Below are 20,388 nucleotides of genomic sequence, written 5' to 3'. Positions count from 1 at the left end.
GGGAAAGCACTCTTTTTATGCAGTGATTAATTCCCGTACTCTGTTCTAAAAGCTTGTATACAGCAGTGAAAGCCAAACTGTGTAGGAGAAAAACAGACCTCTTGATATTTTTAAAACAAATTAGATTACTTAATTAAAGCCTTTAGAAAATGGCAGATGAAAGTTGGAATAGCAAAGGGACTAATATCTGCTAATTTTTTTTAGGTATTCTTTGGCCCCTGGTACACATTCATTTAAAGGGCAATGGGAACTGATCTCCGGTCACAAAATCACAGTTCCTGCCATGCATGTGAGACACGATTTTGGGATCAGGGATCAGATCCAAATAATTTGTTTCTGTGTGTCAGTGCAGGAGGAGCCTGGGATAATGATCTTTTAACTTGCTGCTTCAGGGTAAAAGATGGGTACCTGCAAGTCCAGGATGAGTTTGAGACTCCTGTGTGGTTCCTGGCTGGAGCCAGAAATCAGCTGATGGTTGGCCCCAGCTCCAACCTGCTACACACTCAATTTAAGGAGCTATATAAAACTAGCCATTTTTATGGCTGGTTTGCCACTTTATGGTGCCTTAAATTAAATGCACATATAGTACCCTTGCTATTTCTGCCACAATTAACACGTTAATTGCAGTGTAAATGTAACATGTAGTGGGGGCCTTACAGATGTCCATTTAGCGATTTCCTTTCTCCATTTTGAATTTAGTAAAATTTGTCCAGAGGCAGTGGCCAGGTGTCTGAGGCAGCAGTGACTTTTGGAGGCTGATGTACCACTGACATGTTTATCGTCTGCTACTGCAGCTGCACATTTCCCCTATTCCCCACCCAGTCAGGAAAGATTAACTTCCTTGTGTCTGTCATGAACTCCACAGTGGTCTGGGAGGTTGTGGGGTGCCATGAATGTTTTCCTGTGTTTTGCTCTACTGATGTATGGTCTTGTCAAAATGTACATGTTACGTTGCATCCATTTATGCTATGCTGTCTGTAGATATTTTTATGGTTTTGATTGTGGTTTAGTCAAGCAAAGGGAGTGGGTGGAACTGCTAAAGCTCTCAGCTGCAACAGTAGGATAAGACACAGGCAGGAGACAACATTGGGTTGGGCTCCCAAGAATCTGTCTGCCTGCAATTGGGAAATCAACTTCTCTATAGAAAAGACATCTGAGAGAAATGGCCCAGCAGCCAGAGGAATTCAAGATGTCTCACAGAAACCAGAATTTTCTGGAATGTAGTGGTGACAGCTGAGCAATTAGAATAATGCTGATGGGGGGGCGCGGGGGGCAGGGCTGATTTGGAGGATTTATCTATGATAGAATCAGGGTCTTTGGATTTTTAACCCTGGGCTGGGTAAGGGCCCAAGGTCTCAGCATCCAGGGCTGGCAGAGTCAGCAGAAGGCTGATTTCTGGTGATACTGGCTGATCTCTCAGGAGGGCTATGGTGTAGATAGATGAGAGGGTAAGAAACTTCTTTTGCTTTGTTTTTGTTTTCAAACTTATGGTCTGTTTTGCTTGTATAAGGCCTAATCTTTCCAGATTGCACTAACTATGAACAAGAGGATGAACAAGTAGACACTAGAATATGGAGCTAGGTAAGCAATACAAAAAGAAAGACTAATTCGGTTACTGATATGGTCTCCTGAATGCGCATCCTTGGCTCTTATTGCTTGGCCCACCATTTGGAATCACTTAAGTTCTTAAAAGAGTGTTAAATAAAATGTTTTAATTTCATCTCACATTGGCATTTAAGGAACCCTAACTGGTATCAAAGTACAAGTGGAAGAGCATGTGTGTCATCTCTCTCTGGTGCAGTTGAAATGGCAGAAGTAAGTAGAGCAGTTCCACCAAAGGTCAGGAAAGTCTGGTTGGGGTTGGGTGCTGGTGGGTCAGGTGCTGCCAGGTCTGAGTAAAGGGGGCCAGGGCCTAGGCACTTCAGTTCCTCTGTGACCGGGCCTGAACAAGCTGAACCCCACTCCTTCCTGAACCCAAACTAAATAGACCCATTCCCCACTTCACCCAGACCTGTCAGACCAACTCCCACAAGACTGAAAGCAGCCTTTCAAGTAAGGTCTGGATCTGTGGGTTTGAGAAACTGTGGCTGGGGTCTGGGTCCCTGTGGGGAGGGGGCTCACGCAGTGGCAGGGTCAGTGCCTGGGTTGGGGGTTAGTCTGGGGGCTTGGGGAACAGCAGGACTGGGGTCTGCAGGGTTCAGATCTGGGGTGAGGGTGAGTCAGGGAATGGCTTGGGGTCTGGGGTCTGTGGGATCTGGGTCCCTGGGGTAGGGGTCGGGAGCCAGGGGGCTTGGGGGGCTGCTGGAGGTTTGCTTTCTCCTGCCTACTCAGGGTAAAGGGTTTAAGAACTGCATAGCCCAAGAGCTGTGGAGAGAGGCTGAACTTTCCTGAGGCTGGTCAGAGGAGGGGTTTGCTCTGACCAGCAAACTTTCCTGAGGCTGGCCAGAGCAGTGGAGTCCAGCTTAGTCACAGACCGTCTCTGTGGATGGGAGGGGGCTGGGACAGCTGGAGGGCAGTGTGGCACCTGTAAGGTAAGTGTACAAGCATTTGTTTCTGTGAAAGAAACTCTACTAGTGGCCATTTCTATCTCACTGGAAGCGGTAGATTTTCTAACTGTTTTCAGTCTGGTAGTGGAGACCCACCATTTTTGGTCTGGTAGAAATGGTTTGAATGCTTCTATACTGAGTATTTCTTCCAGTGGAACTGCGATTCCCAGTAATACCAGGGAATCCCAGTAATTCAACAACTCAAGCAGCAACTACCTTTGAACACCTTAATTTTAATTTATAGGTTCTGAACTTAATGTACCACAAAGTCAGGTAGTATACATGCAGATTATAGCTGTAGACTATAAACAGTGGAAATGTTTTTTTAACTATGGAAAATGTTACTTTCTACCTGATTATTTTTCATCAGCAGCTTTTACCTTACCCACTCCAAAGAGTCAGCATTCAGACTATCCTTCAGAAAAAAGTGATAATATCTTACTCTGAGAAGTGGAACCAGCAAATAGGAATGATTTTCTTCCCCTATTTTGATGTGCATTTTTAAAACCTTTTCCCCAAAAACCATACATTGAGCGTTTAAGAATAACCAGTTATTAAACAGTGTGAAATATTCATATTCCACTATCTACAGAATACCAAAAATTTTAAAGCACAACATATTTTTCTTAATATACAAAGTGAATAGGGTAATACACTAATGATCTCAGTAGCATTCCCTAATTAAGATACTGTATGCTACATGTACAATGCAAAAGCTCGTGGCATAGCAATGTCATAAACATTAGGTGTAATGGATTATTATGATGAAACTAAACTGTACCACACCTAATGCAACATGAGAATTATGGATCCAATATATAAACATATATACATAGTCAAATTCAAGTTTTGTTTCAGTAGAAATTACTTGTACACAGGTTCATTCCACAGTTACAAGTTTTGAACAAACACTTAACATCAGTTTCACGTTACCTTGAGGATCCCATGCTAAGTTGTAAGTCATAGAACTGAGAAAAAATTGCCCCGTTTTAAGCCACTGACACTTTAGTTGCTGTAGTATAAAAAAATTAAGAATAAAGGGTTAGTTCTTAAAAAAAAACAGAAAAATGCAATAAAGAGCTGCTTTTATTTTGGTATGATCTATAAACATGTTCTTGAAATTATTAATTCTGTTGCAAATAAACTCTAGGCTCCCATAAGAATTACTGAATCTAGTACAATTAATTTCTTCAAGTGCTCTATAAAGACTAAATGCAAGTCTGGGTATATATATACTGCAATCAAGAGGAAGGACTGCAGTTCATGTACCCAAAACAACTTTAAACAACTAACGCGGGAACTGATGATAGCGTAACTGTTGGCTGTATGCAACTATATGGCAAAACCTGCAGGGGACTCTGCAAGTATCTGTGCTGCTGGCAAGGAGACAGTTATTGGTACCTGAGCAAAGTAGTTTAAAGCTAGCTTGTATATATGCTTGAATAACACCTCCAGACTGCAGTGTAGACATACCCACTAAAGTTAAAGAAATACTATTTTTTTAGCATTAGAGAACTGAATGGTGCTATTTTGGTACATCAATACTTACACAATTTCTCTTGTGAGAATTTATACCAAGGGGCTCAAAAATACAAACAGCATTTCCATATGATGCTGCAATCTGGAAAAATTGAACAAACAGAATGTAAAGATTCAAAAAAGGTACAACAGGCCTCTTTAATATTCCTAGATACCCAATGACTTTCCAGTACGTTTTTAAAGACAGATGCTAAGGAAAAGCAAAATTCATACAAACATTTGTGTGTTTTACCTACATGAAAAATATATTAGTTTATTTTGAACAATCCCATTTATAGATTCAAATGATAAAGAGACAACAGGATATGCACTAATGCTCTGCCAACCTGTTCGAGTTTCTAGAATGGCTACTGTTAGTGTGCAAGGGAAAGCTGATACCTTTTTTCTTGCTCTTGCCGTCTGCTTAACAGAAAACTAAAAAAATTAATGATTAGTGTCTGAGTCTGCAGTTCAATTCTAAGTTTCATTTCCTATCACTGAATATTAATTACTAAAAAGCAGGAGCAAATACACTTCTAATCCTAGTTGAAAGAAAACCTGGAATATGGAAATGCAGAATACTTAACATACTACTGGACTTTTCAGCTTCTTCCATAATTTTTTGCACAGCACAACTATTTCTACAAAAGGGCTTTTTTTCCTTTGAACATGGCAGGGCTCTTTTCACTTTTATTTAAAAAGTTACAAGCTGTTGAAATGCTTCCCACTTAAAGACGCTTGTCTTCCCTGCAAAGAAATAATGGGCAAGTTTTAAGCCATTTTCCTATGAGAAAGAAGGGAAGGAAGGGTTTGCTTCTACAATACACCCAGAGGAAGAGACCAGGAGTCCAAAACCCAGATCTAGGTTCTCTCAAATTCTACACAGAACTAAGGGGACAATCAAAGCCAAGGTCATACATGTCTACACAGGCATTCTGAATGCTTCCTTCCTGTCAGAGTTAGAATTCTCACCAGCTATAGTTGTCCTTCTTCAGGTACTGTCTATAATACATCAATTTGTAACTTGTTTGAACAATGGTTGGTTATGGTTGCTTACTGGCATTCATTTCTACCAGAAGAAATTTCTTCTAATAGAAAAAGAGCCCCGGCACTGGATTATATAAACAGTCTTCCAGTTTCATGGCTGGAGAACTTCAGGCAAGCCAGGAGGCAAGAGAAACTCCCCTGTGAGCAATTAACCTTGGCTGTTCCCAGATTACTTTTCTCCCAAAGAAGCCATTTTTGCTCCAGAAGAAAAATCTTGAACATCTGCATGCTTCTGTTCATATGGGAGAATGGTGATTCTCTTGTTAGAAACTGAACACTTATCTATATGCCTATATCTGCACTTGGTCATTGTGTAAACTTGATCAATAGTCTGTGGTAACTGTGGCTTATAAGTGTTTCTATCTTTTAGCAATCTGAACTGGTTGTCCAGTATTTCTGGTGACCAATAAAGTTGGCCTGCAAGTCACGTAGGGCCTGCATAGTTACAGGTTTAGTAGACCTGTACAGGTTACTGTATTAACATACTATAGTATTTTTGAAAAATATGCTCTTAACTGTTCTCTCAGCCCTTCTCAGTGTCTTTCAGCACTTACCTCATTTCCTCTGTTTTTCCTTAGCTAGAAATATTGAGGAAATATTGGAAGCACATTTAGTAGGATCAGAATTTGAATTTTGTTTTATTAAAACTACATTATTACAGGAATCTAACCAATGATGACATTTTAATGCTTCAAAACACCTAAGTGTTTTCTGAAACCTACATAGTTAGTGCTTCCTATTTTGTATATTAGATTTTTTAAACATTAGGAGATGTGCTAGTTTGTTGAAGCCTGTTCCCATCTGTCCAATCACAACTGCCCTTATTGAATTATTTTAATTTTTTTTATTCATAAACATCTTTAATTCAATGTGGTTTAAGAGAAATAGGTACAATTACAAAATTAAATAAAAGGTTCCATTAAAACAAATGAAAACTGCATTAATTTTTTATACTGCTAATAGCCACATTCAATGCAAACAAAAATTGCTACAGGAAAATTACTTACATGAACAATATTCTACTTTCAGTTGTTTTTAAATTATCATCACCATATGCTTAGATGATGAGCAACAAAATATATAGCCAAAAAAACCAACAAATTGTACACATAAGCCAAAATTGTTTACTTAGTATGCTAATATGCCAACAGTCCAATATACCACATAAAAGTGATCCAACAGAAAAAAAAATTGCAAGCTCAAGGAAGGAATGCAAGATGTGGTGAAGGAATAGAGGAGGATACCTTTATATGCTTGTCTGAAAAACAATAGCTTGTAAATTGCCACAGAAAACCAATACAGAGTTGCTTCTCTGTCATAACAATTTGTTATTCAAATAAATGCATATTTTAGTACTGGAAATACAAAGTAGATGTCTAAATGATGCAGGACATGCAGAAGGGTATTTGGTCTTCATCTCAGATTTCATAGCAATTAAAAACCTGACAAATTTTTATATTCTGTAAGGCTGCTTAGTACATTCTGACATGTATTAGTGCTTGGGGATCTTAGCCTTTTTTAAACTTTCAATCACAAATGAAGCATATGTCCCTCTTTCAGAATTAGCAACTGACGCATTCCTTGTTAGGAGGAAGGAACATGCAATGCTAAACACTTAAAAAAGGTGGCATAAATTATCTGGGAATGAAAAAAAAAATCATCAAAAACAATGTTTCAGTTAATGGAAAATTGAGTTTTACCAAACTTCCAAAAAATAAATCATGATTCATTATCAGCCAAGCAGGGTTATTCAGGATTATAAGTAACCCAGAAGTATGAACAGGCCTTCAAATGAAATTACTGCTTCGGCAATAGCAGATGCATCAAATATTTTCTGTTTAATTGATTCAGAGCCACACACTCTGGGTTTTTTTTTTAAGTTTACTCTAATTTATTAAAATTCTTACCCTGCCTTGTTGTTGGGAGCACTCCACACAGCTGACTTGGATGTTTCCATGCTTAGCACCAGGAATAATCTGCACACATTCAAAGTCATTTGCCAGAATAACGATATCACAGCCGGAGCCATACGCCTACAGTAATTGTAAAAATATATATAATTTAATGTTTATAGAAATGAATGTAGCAAATTCATTTTAGAATCATCACATCATTTTGCAAAGAGAATTAAGGTATCCATGAAAACATTTACATTTCCACCAGAGTTTATACTAATAAAGTACAGTAGATTTCTACAGAAAGGGCTTGTTTCTCATCCTTATCAATGCGGCTTTAAGTCAATGTGAGCAGCATAGACTGACCTTTCCCCCCAGCATAGGTAGTGTCCAGGCGTTGTAATAGTTTTATTCAACTTCCCTCATTGTGGCAAGGGAAGAAGGGGAAAGGATCTTGATTATCCCCAGTAAACCACAGCCACCACAGTGGCGTGTTGGAAACAAAGGCAAGCAGGTGCAAATAAAAGCCACTGACTCCAGGATTACAACTGAGTGCACATCTCTAGGACTGCATGATCTATGGTTTAGGATCTAATCCAACATCACAAAAGTCAAGAGAGTTTTGCCCTCAACTTCAATGACTGTAGAATCAAATTCTTCTACTTTCAAAACGGGATTCTCATATACCTAAACACTAAAGTCAGGCAAGGTTCTTTGAGTAGATCTTTTATTAGAACAACTGAGTAGTTGGAAAGAAGTTCTTGGCAAACTTTTGGGCATAGTCACCCTTCTTCAAGCATAGGGAGTTTCTGATGTTCTGAAACCCCAAGAAATGAGAGAAGCTAAATGTGTGGAAGGATGTCAGTGAGAATGTAAATAGGCAGAAACGTGAAAGACAAAATGTAAAGCAGAGAGGGGAGGGGAAGAAAGCAGGGGGAAAAAAGGTTTAAGGGGTAAACAATAAAGTTGTATTTCATGACGTGTAAATTAAACGAAATGCCCACTTTCTTCCTGCTTGCTACATGACTAATTTTTATCTAGAGAAATTGTTATTAGTTTTCAACACACTATAAAATCCTCTTTGAATAATTCCTTGCTTATTGCAACTGTTGTAGCTAGCAATCTTAATATCCTTATTGGTTTCTAAATAGGACATAAAATGTTTCTCGTTTTACAACTGGACCAATGAATTTTCATTTCCTACACTAACAGTATAAGAGTAGACATACATACAAGAATAACCAACTAAAACTTGCTGTTGTTATCACTGTACACAATAATAAGAGTTTTATAAGAACAAAATTGCAAAAAAGAGATTTGACATTTAATCGATCTAACATGAAACTTGCATATGCTGGGCATAACTGCATTGTAAACACCCAACAATGAAGTATTTAATAGAAGCTCTCCAAAAGGATTCTGGTAATGTTAAACTAAACAAAACAAATCAATTACATTTTTTCCTCTTCTGTTTGCATGCAGCATGCCCTTCTTGACTTTTAAAGAATCTGAACATTCAAAAGGCAAGATAACCAGAGTGCCTCAGTGAAAGGGATGGAACTACCATTTTATCTGTGAAACATCTAGCCATGCTTATTTTGGACAAAAAGGTATGAAACACAAGTACCCAAGTACATGAGACCTAATATACATGTAGGGTAAAATTTTAACTTATTACATCAACATTTTCTCTTCTGCTTTCAAGAAAAAATAATGGTATTTTTTCCTGCATCAGTTTTTAAAATATTATTCATTTTTAGCAGTTTTCCCCAAGACCACAGCAAAAAGGTTATGCTTCCTTTTCTATCTACTATGATCACATTGTTAATTCACATACCCATGGCAGACAGGAAACACACTTAATAAAAGGAACAATTGTACTCCACTCTGTCATGTCAAAGTCATAGCTAGAAAGAGAGAGAAATAAAACGATGACCTTTTTTCTGCATGCTTTTTCTCTGAGAGAAAGAGAGAAGAGCCAAATTAAGTCTGCTACTTTTATATATTTTGCTTGAGACAAATAATGCAAAATAATCACTGCCAAAATTAAGGTTTGAGTTGACTTTTGCCTTTCTATTTTAATATAATAGGATTCTGGAATGCTTTTTAAATAAGGCTAACAATTATTTTTTATTCAGATTTCTTATCAAATGTTTGTATCACGTATCTGGATCATGTCCCTTTGTATTCTACCCCATCCCCTTCTCCTGTTTTTAAAAGAGAAGTTTGTATTTATTACATTCCCCAAGTATATAACTTCTAGAATATTCTAGGTTTTAGCAAGTGCATTTTATTAGCAGCAGGTAAAACAATAAGCAAAGATCAATCTACTATAAAGATCATTTATAATCATATATAAGGATCTGTTACTACACTCTATACAATATGTTCAAGAATACAATATAGAACAATGATGGCTTGTAACATTTTTCACTGGCAGGAAATGAACATAAGTATCTGCCAGCTTCTGCCCTGTTCTGGTGTGCCAGTATATTCTAGGGGTCCTAATCTCTCTAAATGATCTGTTCTATTAAACTCCCACATCAAAAAATTCTCATACAAATGCCTGTTCGTCACATCCACTTATACTAATTAGTGTTTATAAATACAAAATAACTACAATTATACCTAAGATTTGCTTTCCTTAAATATGTTTGCTGCTACTACAATGACCCCAGTACAATATGCTAGGAGTCCTAGTAGTCAATTAGTTTAAAACTACGAAGTAATACACTCCTAAGTAATCCTCCTAAATATTTTCTGTTTGCCATTGCTTATGCAAGCATCCTTTGAACTTGGATCTTCATAAACAAAGGTTACTTTACAGCATAAAATTAAACTTTCAGAATAACTTTCCCCTTGCTTCTTTCATAGTCCATTCCAACAACTTGGACAAATTTTAAGTGAGTTCAAATGGAGCACAGTGAGGGGGGCATCCCAACACTACCCCCCAACTATCCCTTGAAGTGAAAAGGAGTGTGAACTGTGTGGGAGATATCTGCTTTATTTATTCATTGAATAGTGTGTCTCCATTTGTTTGACTGTTGTTATGCTATTTGCAACATAGGTCCCTTGGTCTAACTCCTGATGGAGCTCACCTCCTATCTTCAAAAAAGGTAGCCAATAGCTTTGGATAACCATTGGTATGTAAGGGAAAATTCAGGCATAAAGCCCTTCAAAATCTTCTTCTGACCCCGATAGATAAATAATGCTCTTCTCTGGAAGAAACTGGTCCACTGTACTGCATTTACCTACTGGCTACTGCTCTGGAAAGACTATTCTTGCAGTGCTCAAATCAGTTAGGCCTAATAAGGTTAAAGACCCAGGTTTAAGAAAGGGACGTAAGAAAGTGGCAAAAGTGCATCTAATCCTTTGCATTGTGGAGTTTTGCTTTTAGGAAACAAAATGTAGTTTTCCATCCCCTCCCAAGTTTACTAAGACAATCTTCTAAATATGAACTTACACAAAGTTATACTTCGGAGACTAGAAAGTTTGTTTTCCCCCCCACTGTTATTCTGGAAAGCTATGAAAAACAGCAGGTAACCAGAGGTCAATCAGATGTACAGGGGAGCTACCTCTTTAATGGCACCAGCCCTTTCCAATTAGACCCAGCTGGGAAGAGAGAAATTTATGTGAAGGCAGCACATAGCTCAGCTGATAAAAGGGGCCACAGGAAAGCACTTGGCTCTTCTAGTAAGTCCTGATACTTGGCTTAAAGTACTATTCAGTTTTGATATTCCTAAATGTTACATAACTAAATCAAACTTACTCTAAACCTCTAGGTATAGTACTGAATCCTTTCTGGACTGAGGAAACAAGACAGCAACATCTCACAAGCCTATACCTCTCCTTGCTGGCAGCAAGAAGGATGGCAGAGAGATGAGTCTTATTTGTAAGTAGGAGAAAATAACTAGTATTTTTTTCCAATACAGGATACTCCTAGTATCTAATTCTGGTTATCTGATAAGTTCATAAATCACTTCATACCTAGCATCTACTTTGTAATGTAATTGCACTGCATTTAACTGGGGTGAAAATGATTAGGAACCATAAATTAGAAGGTTTCTAAAATAACCTTGAAGAAACTAAGCCATGTCAATTTGAGGGCTAGCATTAGAAGCAAAAGGCACTTTGGAAAACAATTACCCAGCCTTAACAATGTGCAAAAAGCTTAGTGCAGGCTACTCCCGCAGTTAATAAGCATTGATTATATTCCATTCAGGAAAGTCTGTGGCCCCTTTATCCAGTCTCTGGATTATGTTCTTAACCAGAATACTCCCTACAGTTTCAATTTGTCCAAACAATGAACTTTTCCAACATCTCTTATTCACTTGAAAGTATGATTATATTGGTTGGCTTGGGAAGAGGGAACACAAACTTCCTTAAAATCCATTTGTTTCTATTTGAATGGTCCACCTTTCAAATTCATCATTAATAAAGGCATTTAAACTGATGCTTGATTCTCTAAAGACCGCATCAAAATAGCTCATCATAGGAGCTGATGCCTTTCAAATCAAAGATACCATCTATGCAAAGGAAAATATATGCTTCTAATTGCTAGCATGCCACTTTACCTTGGGAGGTGAAGTTAAGCTGCTTTTCAATCTATTAAGCACTAACAGCAACCCAAACCAGGTGAAGAATACTATTGGTAGACATCTCAGTATCTTACAGGAGAGACTTCTCATTTGTGACTTACTGATGTATGTTTTTGTATGTTTAAATGTGTTTGTATATAGGAAAAAAAAAGTAACTAGCATAATGATACTGGCTCTGTAATTCTAACAGATATAAGTACTTCCTGTTTAGTATGGTTCTCACTCTCTGTTCCCTCTGCCAACAAGCTACCATATTTCTGGTTAGATGTAGTATTTTCATAAGTTCAGAATGAAAAAAAATAACTTACAGAGGAGGAAAGAAAACACAACCTCCCTGTTTCCACCTCCCTTCTGACATGCACACACTTCTGCCACTTGACAACCCATCAAGATACAAAAACAGCTGATTAAATTTAAATAATTTTATTATACTCATCCTTTCTCTTCCCTGTTTCTCTTTGGCAGCTGACTAGGGATGGATGGATGGATGCTAGTACCTACAAGATTTAATCTGTTCATGATCCTTTTTTAGGCTAAGATTTAAACTGCAGAGTCAAAGCCTGGGTATTCAAGTTCTTTGGGGTGGGTGCTGAGTGTTTGGTTTGGGGTGGGTTTTTTTTTTTACTTGCTTGAGAAGAAGTTTGGGGCTTTAAATATACACAACAAAAATCAATTTAAATAAATTGTTAAATTTAAAACAGTTTAGAAAAAAAGTGAAAAGGCTGGCCAACAGATTTCCCTGGACTGAAAGTAATTTCCATGTTTTCTACATTTGACTCTGTTAGTGATTTTGAGAGTTGTTGATATACTGAATGTATAGAGTGTTGTAAATTCCTTTTACTTTTTTTCTCTTTATATTTTTAACAAGAAACCCACTAGATCCTCACTGGTTAAGTTACAGTTCTTTGGCAGCAGAGCAGACTTTTGAATGTCGTGGGTGCTATTACCAATAGAGTAAAAACGCATCAAGATCAAGAGTCAGATGAAGTACCGAACAGGCAAAGGATGCAAAAAACCCCCAAACAAAACCAAAGGAAAATAAGATACTACAATTGTGAGAACAATACAAGAGCCTAGATAAACAGGACTATCTATGAAGAAAAGGAAATGTACATAAGAACCACTCACATGGAGTATCTGTTGACCTAGTTTTGTTTTGGGTTTTTTGTTTAATCTGTTGACCTGTTTTTAGTTGCACTGACATCTTCAAAATGAAAATGAAATGGTGTTGCAAAACTGCCGGAGAAGCAGGATGACTTGCAAGATGCACAAGTAGCTAACAAGCTGCTGTTTGCCAAGGTCTCTCATTGGCAGCTTACTGAAGCGCTTCTGACAAACCTTCTGGTGAGAAACAAGAGAACCCTAAATAAAAAAAAAAATCTCTTAAGTTTTCCATGTTGTCATAAAAATGCCCTCTTTTCAGCTGATTTACTGAGTTCCCATTAGGTTCAGCATTGCAATTTAAATGTCAAGAATTAGTAAATTTCTTACACTTTTTTTTCCCCAAATGTTTATTCCACTTGTAGTTTTTATTATGAAAAGCTGTCCTCTCAGGTAGTCTATAAATAAGCATCCTTGCAGTTTCTATTCACCTGAGATGAGTGAGCTAGGCAAATTTAATGTAAATCTGTCCTCTAATTTGCCAGTGTCAGGGATCAGAAGATAATCTGAATTCTTTTTGAAGACCATACAAAGTAAGAGTGCCTCTACTCTTAGAACAACTCTGATCTTCCTCGCAGCTCTGGTTCTACCAGGCAGGGTTGGAGAATAAACAGCTAGGACTGGGGAGTGTGTCCCCCCCACCCCCCTCCAAACAAACAAACAAAACAACTCAGTAATTTCTAGAAGTAATGGAGACTGCTCCATTGGGAAACGTCTCTAATTTCCACCAGCATTATCCTGTCCTTAAGTACCAAAAGAACTAGAAGGTGGTGTGACATATTTAATACAGCTGTTTCAGAGGCTGAATTTTAAAACACTACAAAGGTATACCTAGACACTGCTTTAGAGACCCCTAAGAGCCAAGGTGCTAGGTTTGAAGATTTTTTTAAAATGTAATCCACACTAATGCAACATACAGAAAAGCAGAGAAAATGGGAGATTCACAAATGATTTCTCTTTAAGAAAAGGAAGAGATTTAGGGAGGGATTTACATATATTTAAGGAGGCAGAAGCAGGCAGTTCGACACACCAAAAAGAGAAGCTATTCCAACCGGTTTGCCTTGAGATTGTAAGAAGAGAAAGACAGCAAAGTTCCTTTTCACCATGTAAAAAGTAGCCATGTTCCACAATGGTTTCTAAGAACTAAAAAGATGGATTCAGTCAGAGCAATTACACCGGTAGAGGAGGTGCAGAGGTCTTGCTTGTGGTTTTTAGAAGGGATACCAGCTACTTAAAATACCGCACTTGTTATGAGGAAACAAATCAGAGTATTGGTTTTCCAATTTGCATAGCTTGTGTATTTGATAGTATTTTGTATTCACTCAAGTTTCATTGTTTCTCTATCTTGCGTGAGACCCTCCACCAACCTGGAGGAAAAAAAAATGTATAGGAAAAATGTGTGTGTGAAGTCATAAAAGCTGGCATAGGTGGAGCCAGGTATTGCACTTGGGATTTCACCCACTTCTCTTTAAATGTCAAGCTGCCCCTTAAACATACCATCTTCAGAAATGTGGTTAACACTGGGGACCAGGCCAAAAGGGACTGTTTGAAAAAAGGATAAGGGGGAATAACAGAACTGAGTTGCAATAAAGGCAAATATGTAACGGGGTAAAATAGCAAGGCGGTTCTGGTGCTGGTTAAACCACAAGTAAATTTTAGCCAAACTAATTTGACTCAATTGAGAAAAGGAAAAGAAACTTGAGAAGGAACAGAACATTTTGGGGAAAGGGAGCTGAAAGGCATATTTTCCAAATGAAAAATGCAGACTACCAAGAAATATTTGCTATATTACGGATTTAAGAGGGAATCTAGGCCTATCTTACTCTGATTTTCCCCTTCCTCCTCCCTCATCTTTCCAGAAACATTTCTCAGAGCCAAAACTAAAAATTTCAGCCCAAACTTCAGGTGTTGCCTGTCATGTTAAAGTCCTCTAGCTGCAGGACTTATTTTACAGGGAAAATAAAACATTAACTTGCAGCCATCAATTTTTGACAAATCCAGTAAGATACCAGATAGCTGATTTAATCTACCTGTCAACAGCCCTTGAAGTCTATATCAGATTCATGGTGCAAATGACCTGGACAGTTGACCCCTCCCAGCATTCAGAGTCCTGGTCTACACTTAAAGCTTTACTAGCTGTCATAGCTGTGTTGGTCAAGGATCTGAAAAAAATGACACCCCCTACTCATGAATATGGTGCTTCCTACACACCCAAATGTACACAGGGATAAAAGCAAAAGTGCCAGCAGTGGTTATTTTGTACTGACAAAACAGAATATACAGTACAGGCTGTGTCTGCTAGGAGGATTTGTCACTACAGTTTTACCCACACGCCCTTTCTAATGTCAATACAGTCACAGACATTTAGTGGTTTGAAAGGTAAGAGATTTGAGAGTTCACAACCTCTTGAGAAGACTAGGGAAGTGCACTCTCACATGAATGATTCTCTTTCTCTGGAAGGAGCACTTTAATGCAGTTTCATTATGCGGTGAATAAAGCTGGATTTCAGAAGCCCATGAAAACTCTATCCAAAAAACAGAGTTCAGCTCCCTGGGGGCCACCTTCATAGCTGAGATTTGGGAACAAGTGAAATAAATTCATTAACCAGCATCCCTTCTGTAACAATCTCAAGCAAAGTGAAGGTTATTTATTTCTGAAGGTAAAGTACAGGCATATCCAGCTGGGGTTGACCAAGAGACAGAAGGGGAAGGAGTCTTCTTTCATAAACTTGAAAATAATTAAGTTCACAATTTGGCTGCTTGACATGTGCTGACAATGGAGGGGTGGGAATCCCAGATGCAGGGGACCATCTTTTTCTATTATTTAGAGTGTCTGTGAATGTGTGGTGTAAGTGGAGCGTGTTGCCATTTTTCAGTTGATTATTTTTATAATTTTCCTTCAAATGGTTTAATTAAAATAAAATTGTTTCATAAGAAGCCCAGCCCCCTTACATGCAGATACTCTTCATAATTAAAAATGGCTGAAATCAACTCAATTTCCCAAAAAGTTGTCTTTGACCACAGATCAGCTTCAAATAGTCAAAAAATACAGAACTGAAGTAATCTGTTTGTTCTTTTGGTTTGTTTTATGTCCCCCCAGCCTGGACTATATTACAATATAGCCTGTCCCAACATCACACAGGGCTACCCCAAGGAAGGAGTCAGTAGCAAAGCAGTTCCCGAATTCTAATTCAAACCTTGTCTAGAATGTTTCCTTAAGCTAAATCAAATCAAGGGTTTAAAACACATGTACTCGGCTTACCAGTTTTAAAATCATGTTAACTTCCCACGTTGTAGCCTGGTGAGAACGCAGGCTAGAAAAAGCTAATGTGGCAGAAGTCAAAGCTGCCTCATGCTTCTGAGAGGTGCAGCACAAACGTGCATTCCTGGTTTTACTTCCAACTTCCCCAAAACTTTTTATTTAAAATGTGATGATATTTGCTAGCTTCCAGATGTAAGGCTTGCTCAATAACATGGGCTATGAAGTGCATAGTATTATCGACAAGGGTAGGGGGTCCCCACAAAGGCTGCATCTCAGTTCAGTTCTCCCTCTGAGCTAATAGTACATGGAGGGGCTACTTTACCCTGTCTAGCTGCAGGTAAGTGAGGCTAAGGGGAAGATTCAGTGTAGATGAAGATCGTTGTGGGGCAGGGAGCATGATCAGTTCATACCACAATCTATGGATAGTTAAGTGGCTGGCCCCTACAACTCTCAAGTAGCAGGCACAAATGGCAATTTAACTGTTCATAATCCATGAAGATCTGGCCAGATTTTTCCCAAAGACAGAAGGTGGCTGTTCTCTAGCCCCAGGTGTCTTGAGTAGAAAATCTTTCTTCTTTCTTTCTATCTTTCTTTTTTTTTTTTTTAAGAAAAGGGAAAACTGGTTCACATGACCCAGTATTTTGAAATGGGGCAGCAGGTGAATTTCTACTTTCTCATTTCTTCCTCTTGCGTACAGCCTAGGAGGCAGGAAAGGAGGAAATAAGTGGATGACAGGATGCATCTGTGCATGTCGGAGGGTATAATTCTTAATTATTTCATTGGCTACGGGAGATGTTACAAAGCAGTGGTAATTGTATAAAGTTCAGGGTGCACCAGTAGAGATTTTGGGGCAGATATTGACGCCATTTTTAAAGGAGACGTATCAGTCAATACCAATCCAGTTTTCCAATACAGCTGCATGCAGCTGGTAAATCCATTGTGGTGGAAGGGAAGTGGGGAGGGAAGAGGTATAGGGGCCAGATCAAAGCCCCACACTGTGGGAGGGAGGGGGTAGACGCTGCCTAGCCAGGGTGGGGCGGGGTGACTTGCTGCTGCTTGCATCCTGGGAGGATACAGGTGGTGGGGGCGGGCCCCTGGATCTGCACGGGGTGGGGCAGATGGGCAGGCTGCAGCTGCGGGCTGAAGCTGGGGCTGCACCATCTCTTCTCAGTGGGGTATGGGCTCGAGGCGAGTGGTGGTGGCACTGGGAGGGAGGGTATGGAGGGAGCTGCAGCCATCCCAAATTTTGCCATAGCCTTCCATAGGCCCCCCTCCCAGTACCGCCACCACCTGCTTGGTACAGCTCTGGCTCTTCCCAGCACATGGATGGGGCATTGAGCTGGGACTGGAGCCCAGCCCCCACAGAGAAGAGCCAGCACAGCCCCGGCTCCAGCCCGCCTGCCTGCCCCGCCCCACCCTGCACAGATCTGGGGGCATGCCCCCACCACCTGTGCCCTCCCAGGATACAAACAATGGCAAGAGACACCCCGCCCCACCCCAGCTGGGCAGTGCCTACCCCCTCCCTCCCTCACTGGCCCCCACACCCCTTCCCTTCCACCACAAGGGATTTGCCAGCTACACGCAGCTCTCCATGCTGCTGGGCTCTACTCCTAACTGCCTACATGGTGTGCTGAAGCTGTGTGCACTCACGGGCATTTATCAGCCAAATTGCCGGCCGCATTGGGCCGATTTCCGATGCAGCCAATTTTTTTTATATCAGTACTGATCTGATAATGGACTGATGTATCTGTGCACCTCTATATAAAGTGCATATGTACTATAGTGATTGCATATGTACTGTGGTGATTGCCAAACTACAGGCTTACCACAAGATAAGCCCTGCCCCTTCCCCAATCTGCCACATGCCAAGCACAGTGGCTATCTGTACCGTGTGTGCCACAGGCTGGCCACCTTTTGTCTATACCATATTGGACAGTGCTCAGGAGTGCTCCCATGAAACCCTGTCATGTCTACTCGCTCCTACTCTGTATGCACCTAACACCCCCAAAAAGTGTAATGCAGCTGCTAGATATGAATAAAACAGAAGTTCCATTTTACCCCCCCCAGCACGTGGCACATGGAGCAGGAGCGATTAGATGAGGCATGTTTTCAAAGCTGCATTCCCCAGCGTTGTCTGCCATTGTGTAGTTAAGTAAAGCCAAAGTTACTTTCTCAATTATCCACCACAAGGAATTACAGGTATGTGCAATAGCTTAACACATTTTAAACAAGCAACCAAACCAAAATGTTTGAGAACCACTGCCCTAAATCTTGTTCTCGGGAAGTTACGAGCATTTTTTTCTGAAACATTTAAATAAATAAATAAAAATCAGAACAAGCCAGAAAACAATGGAATATTTTAACCTACACTGTTAGTTTGACGACACTAAAAGCTGCAATGGCTGGCTCCCATTGAAGACCAGTATGCAAACTTGCCTATATCCAGGCAACTCTGACAGTACAGTAGTATAGCTGCGCATGGTGCTTGACACCATCATCAGCATTAACAGATTAGATTTACACCCTTTTAAACATTAAGGTCCAAATCCTCATGATACTAAGCACTGTCCAGTGTTTCAGTGCCTAATCTTTAGGCAGTCTACCCTCTAATAGACTTCAGTGCTCATCTCTGATGAATGCTCTAGCCACTTGAGTAACACCCTGCCTTCTCTAAGGTTGTGGTATTGCCCCTCTACCCGTCAATGCCAGGAAGGTGAGTTTTCCAGTAAATGCAGAAGTCATCAGTGAGTCCATAGATAACTGAGGAGGCTGATCTGAGATCTGCATGTTCAACTGCAGACTTGGCAAACGGTTATATGAGGGAGGAGTATATCCTGGTTATGGTGGAAAAGCTCTTTTCCTTCATGTCTCCTGCCTTCATAGTAAAGCCACTGCCTTGCTTCTAGTCTTGCTGCGAGTGATATCTGGAAGGTATCTGGGTCTTGAGTGTACCCGTACCATGCCTAAAGGATCAGTTGCCACTGGGCTCTGAAGCTTGGCAACCAGATTCAGAGCCTTGGGTAGCCTGCTCCTTAACAGCTTGTTGTTCTGTGTGGGACACCAAAAGGATGGCGTGCCTCAGTATTTAGGCCAACCTCTTTAGACACCAAGCACCTTGTTTTGTTTTGTTTTTTGTTTTTTTGTTACAAAGCATTCAGAAAGACCACAGCAAGTCGAAATATCTTTTAACACTATAGATTCCCATTTAAAACCTTTGCCCGGGGGGGGGGGGACACTTTTAATTAGATCGGCTCTGAGAGCTGCTCTAATTAAAGTGCCCGGAAGATCAAGTGTACAAGCACCCCTGCCGCCATTTTTCAGCACAGGGATGCTGATACATGTGACGCTGGAGTCTGCTGGAGCACTGCAATTACCATATTCCAGCAGACTCTATTAATTACAGCACACAAGAACAGCCTGGTTGCATGTGTACAGGTGCCCACTGGTTTTATCCTGTGAATCATGTTTGCACCCAACAAAGCTAATGGTGCATAGCGCCTCGCAGCACCCATGAAAGGATTTCAAAGCACCCTGGTTGAGAAGCGCAGACTAACCCCCTTTAAATACTGCAGTTGTAAAACCAGAAGTGGTGCTGACACCATGGACAAGGGTGATGATAAAAAATGAGGCAGCACCTAAAGTACTTCTGTGACTCCTGGTCCCAGGCCCCACTTCTGCAATGAGTTCCTCACAGACGGACCTTTTTGCATGCAAAGACTTTAGGGCAGAGCTAGGCCTAAAAGAGCAAGTAACAATACACCACCAGCAAGAGAAAAGGCAATGCGAAGACAAGGGTTGCCACAGCAAAAGGTCAGGGAACAGGTTTCCTGTTACATGTGTATCTTGCTAGCTTCCTCTTCACGCTGTAACAACGCTGGGGATGGTGCTAGAGGAGGTGGGATACACTTACACGCATTCCTCCAGGGGAAAAATATCAATGAAGCAACAACTTTGCAGTGTCTTTTCCCCGCCCCGAACCGTGACTATGATCTTCTTGGAAAACTGTCATAATCACCTAGCGTTTGCTCCACTGCTGCCTAAACGGCAGCACAGCATCCATTTTTCAGGGGATGCAGCTCCAACTGAAATGGGCGTTTGCATCCCAATTTTTTTTTCTTTATTTTTTAAATTACGCAAGCAGCCGGCTGGCTCTCCTCGCCCTTCCAGGGGCAGCGAAGTGGCAGTGCAGGTTTAGGGCTTCCCCCTACCCCCAGTTTTTACACATGAGCAGCTCAAGTCCCAGCAGGCGCGCGCTGCCCTTCAACGTCAGACCCGCATAGCGGCAGAGCCGGGAGCCCCCGGAGGGGCCGGGCCGAGCCGCGGGGCTGACGGTGTCGGTGTCCGCGCCCGCGCCCCGCAGAG

The 20,388-nt window shown here is 40.3% G+C and overlaps 1 protein-coding gene and 1 long non-coding RNA gene across 10 annotated transcripts in view; one reads left to right on the top strand and one right to left on the bottom strand.

Moving 5' to 3' along the window:
- DMXL2 (Dmx like 2) overlaps positions 1-7,145 on the bottom strand; it is a 90,911-nt gene extending 83,766 nt beyond the window's left edge. For 5 of the 8 annotated variants that reach the window (XR_003092652.1, XM_025197013.1, XM_025197016.1 and 2 more), the window contains exons 1-3: positions 7,019-7,082; positions 4,096-4,167; positions 3,480-3,558 (exon numbers count right to left, since the gene is read on the bottom strand). Coding sequence is in view for 6 of the 8 variants with exons in the window: in XM_025197013.1 (XP_025052798.1) it covers positions 3,480-3,510 (31 nt within the window). In the remaining 2 variants the exon portion in view is untranslated. Of the gene's footprint in view, positions 1-3,479; positions 3,559-4,095; positions 4,168-7,018 lie in introns of all 8 variants that reach the window. The other 3 variants (XM_014517050.2, XM_025197015.1, XM_025197014.1) reach the window with 3 other exon arrangements.
- A 3,605-nt stretch (positions 7,146-10,750) lies between these two features.
- Positions 10,751-20,388, top strand: part of LOC102378113 — a 36,741-nt gene continuing 27,103 nt past the window's right edge. For both annotated transcript variants that reach the window (XR_323142.2, XR_003092665.1), the window contains exon 1: positions 10,751-10,898. This is a non-coding gene — a long non-coding RNA (uncharacterized LOC102378113). The remainder of the gene's footprint in view (positions 10,899-20,388) is intronic.

This window comes from Alligator sinensis, unplaced genomic scaffold (assembly GCF_000455745.1).
Source record: "Alligator sinensis unplaced genomic scaffold, ASM45574v1 scaffold250_1, whole genome shotgun sequence".
Classification (NCBI taxonomy): Eukaryota; Metazoa; Chordata; order Crocodylia; family Alligatoridae; genus Alligator; species Alligator sinensis.
Note: the sequence above shows the minus strand (reverse complement) of the source record. Positions and strands in the feature narration are given on the sequence as shown.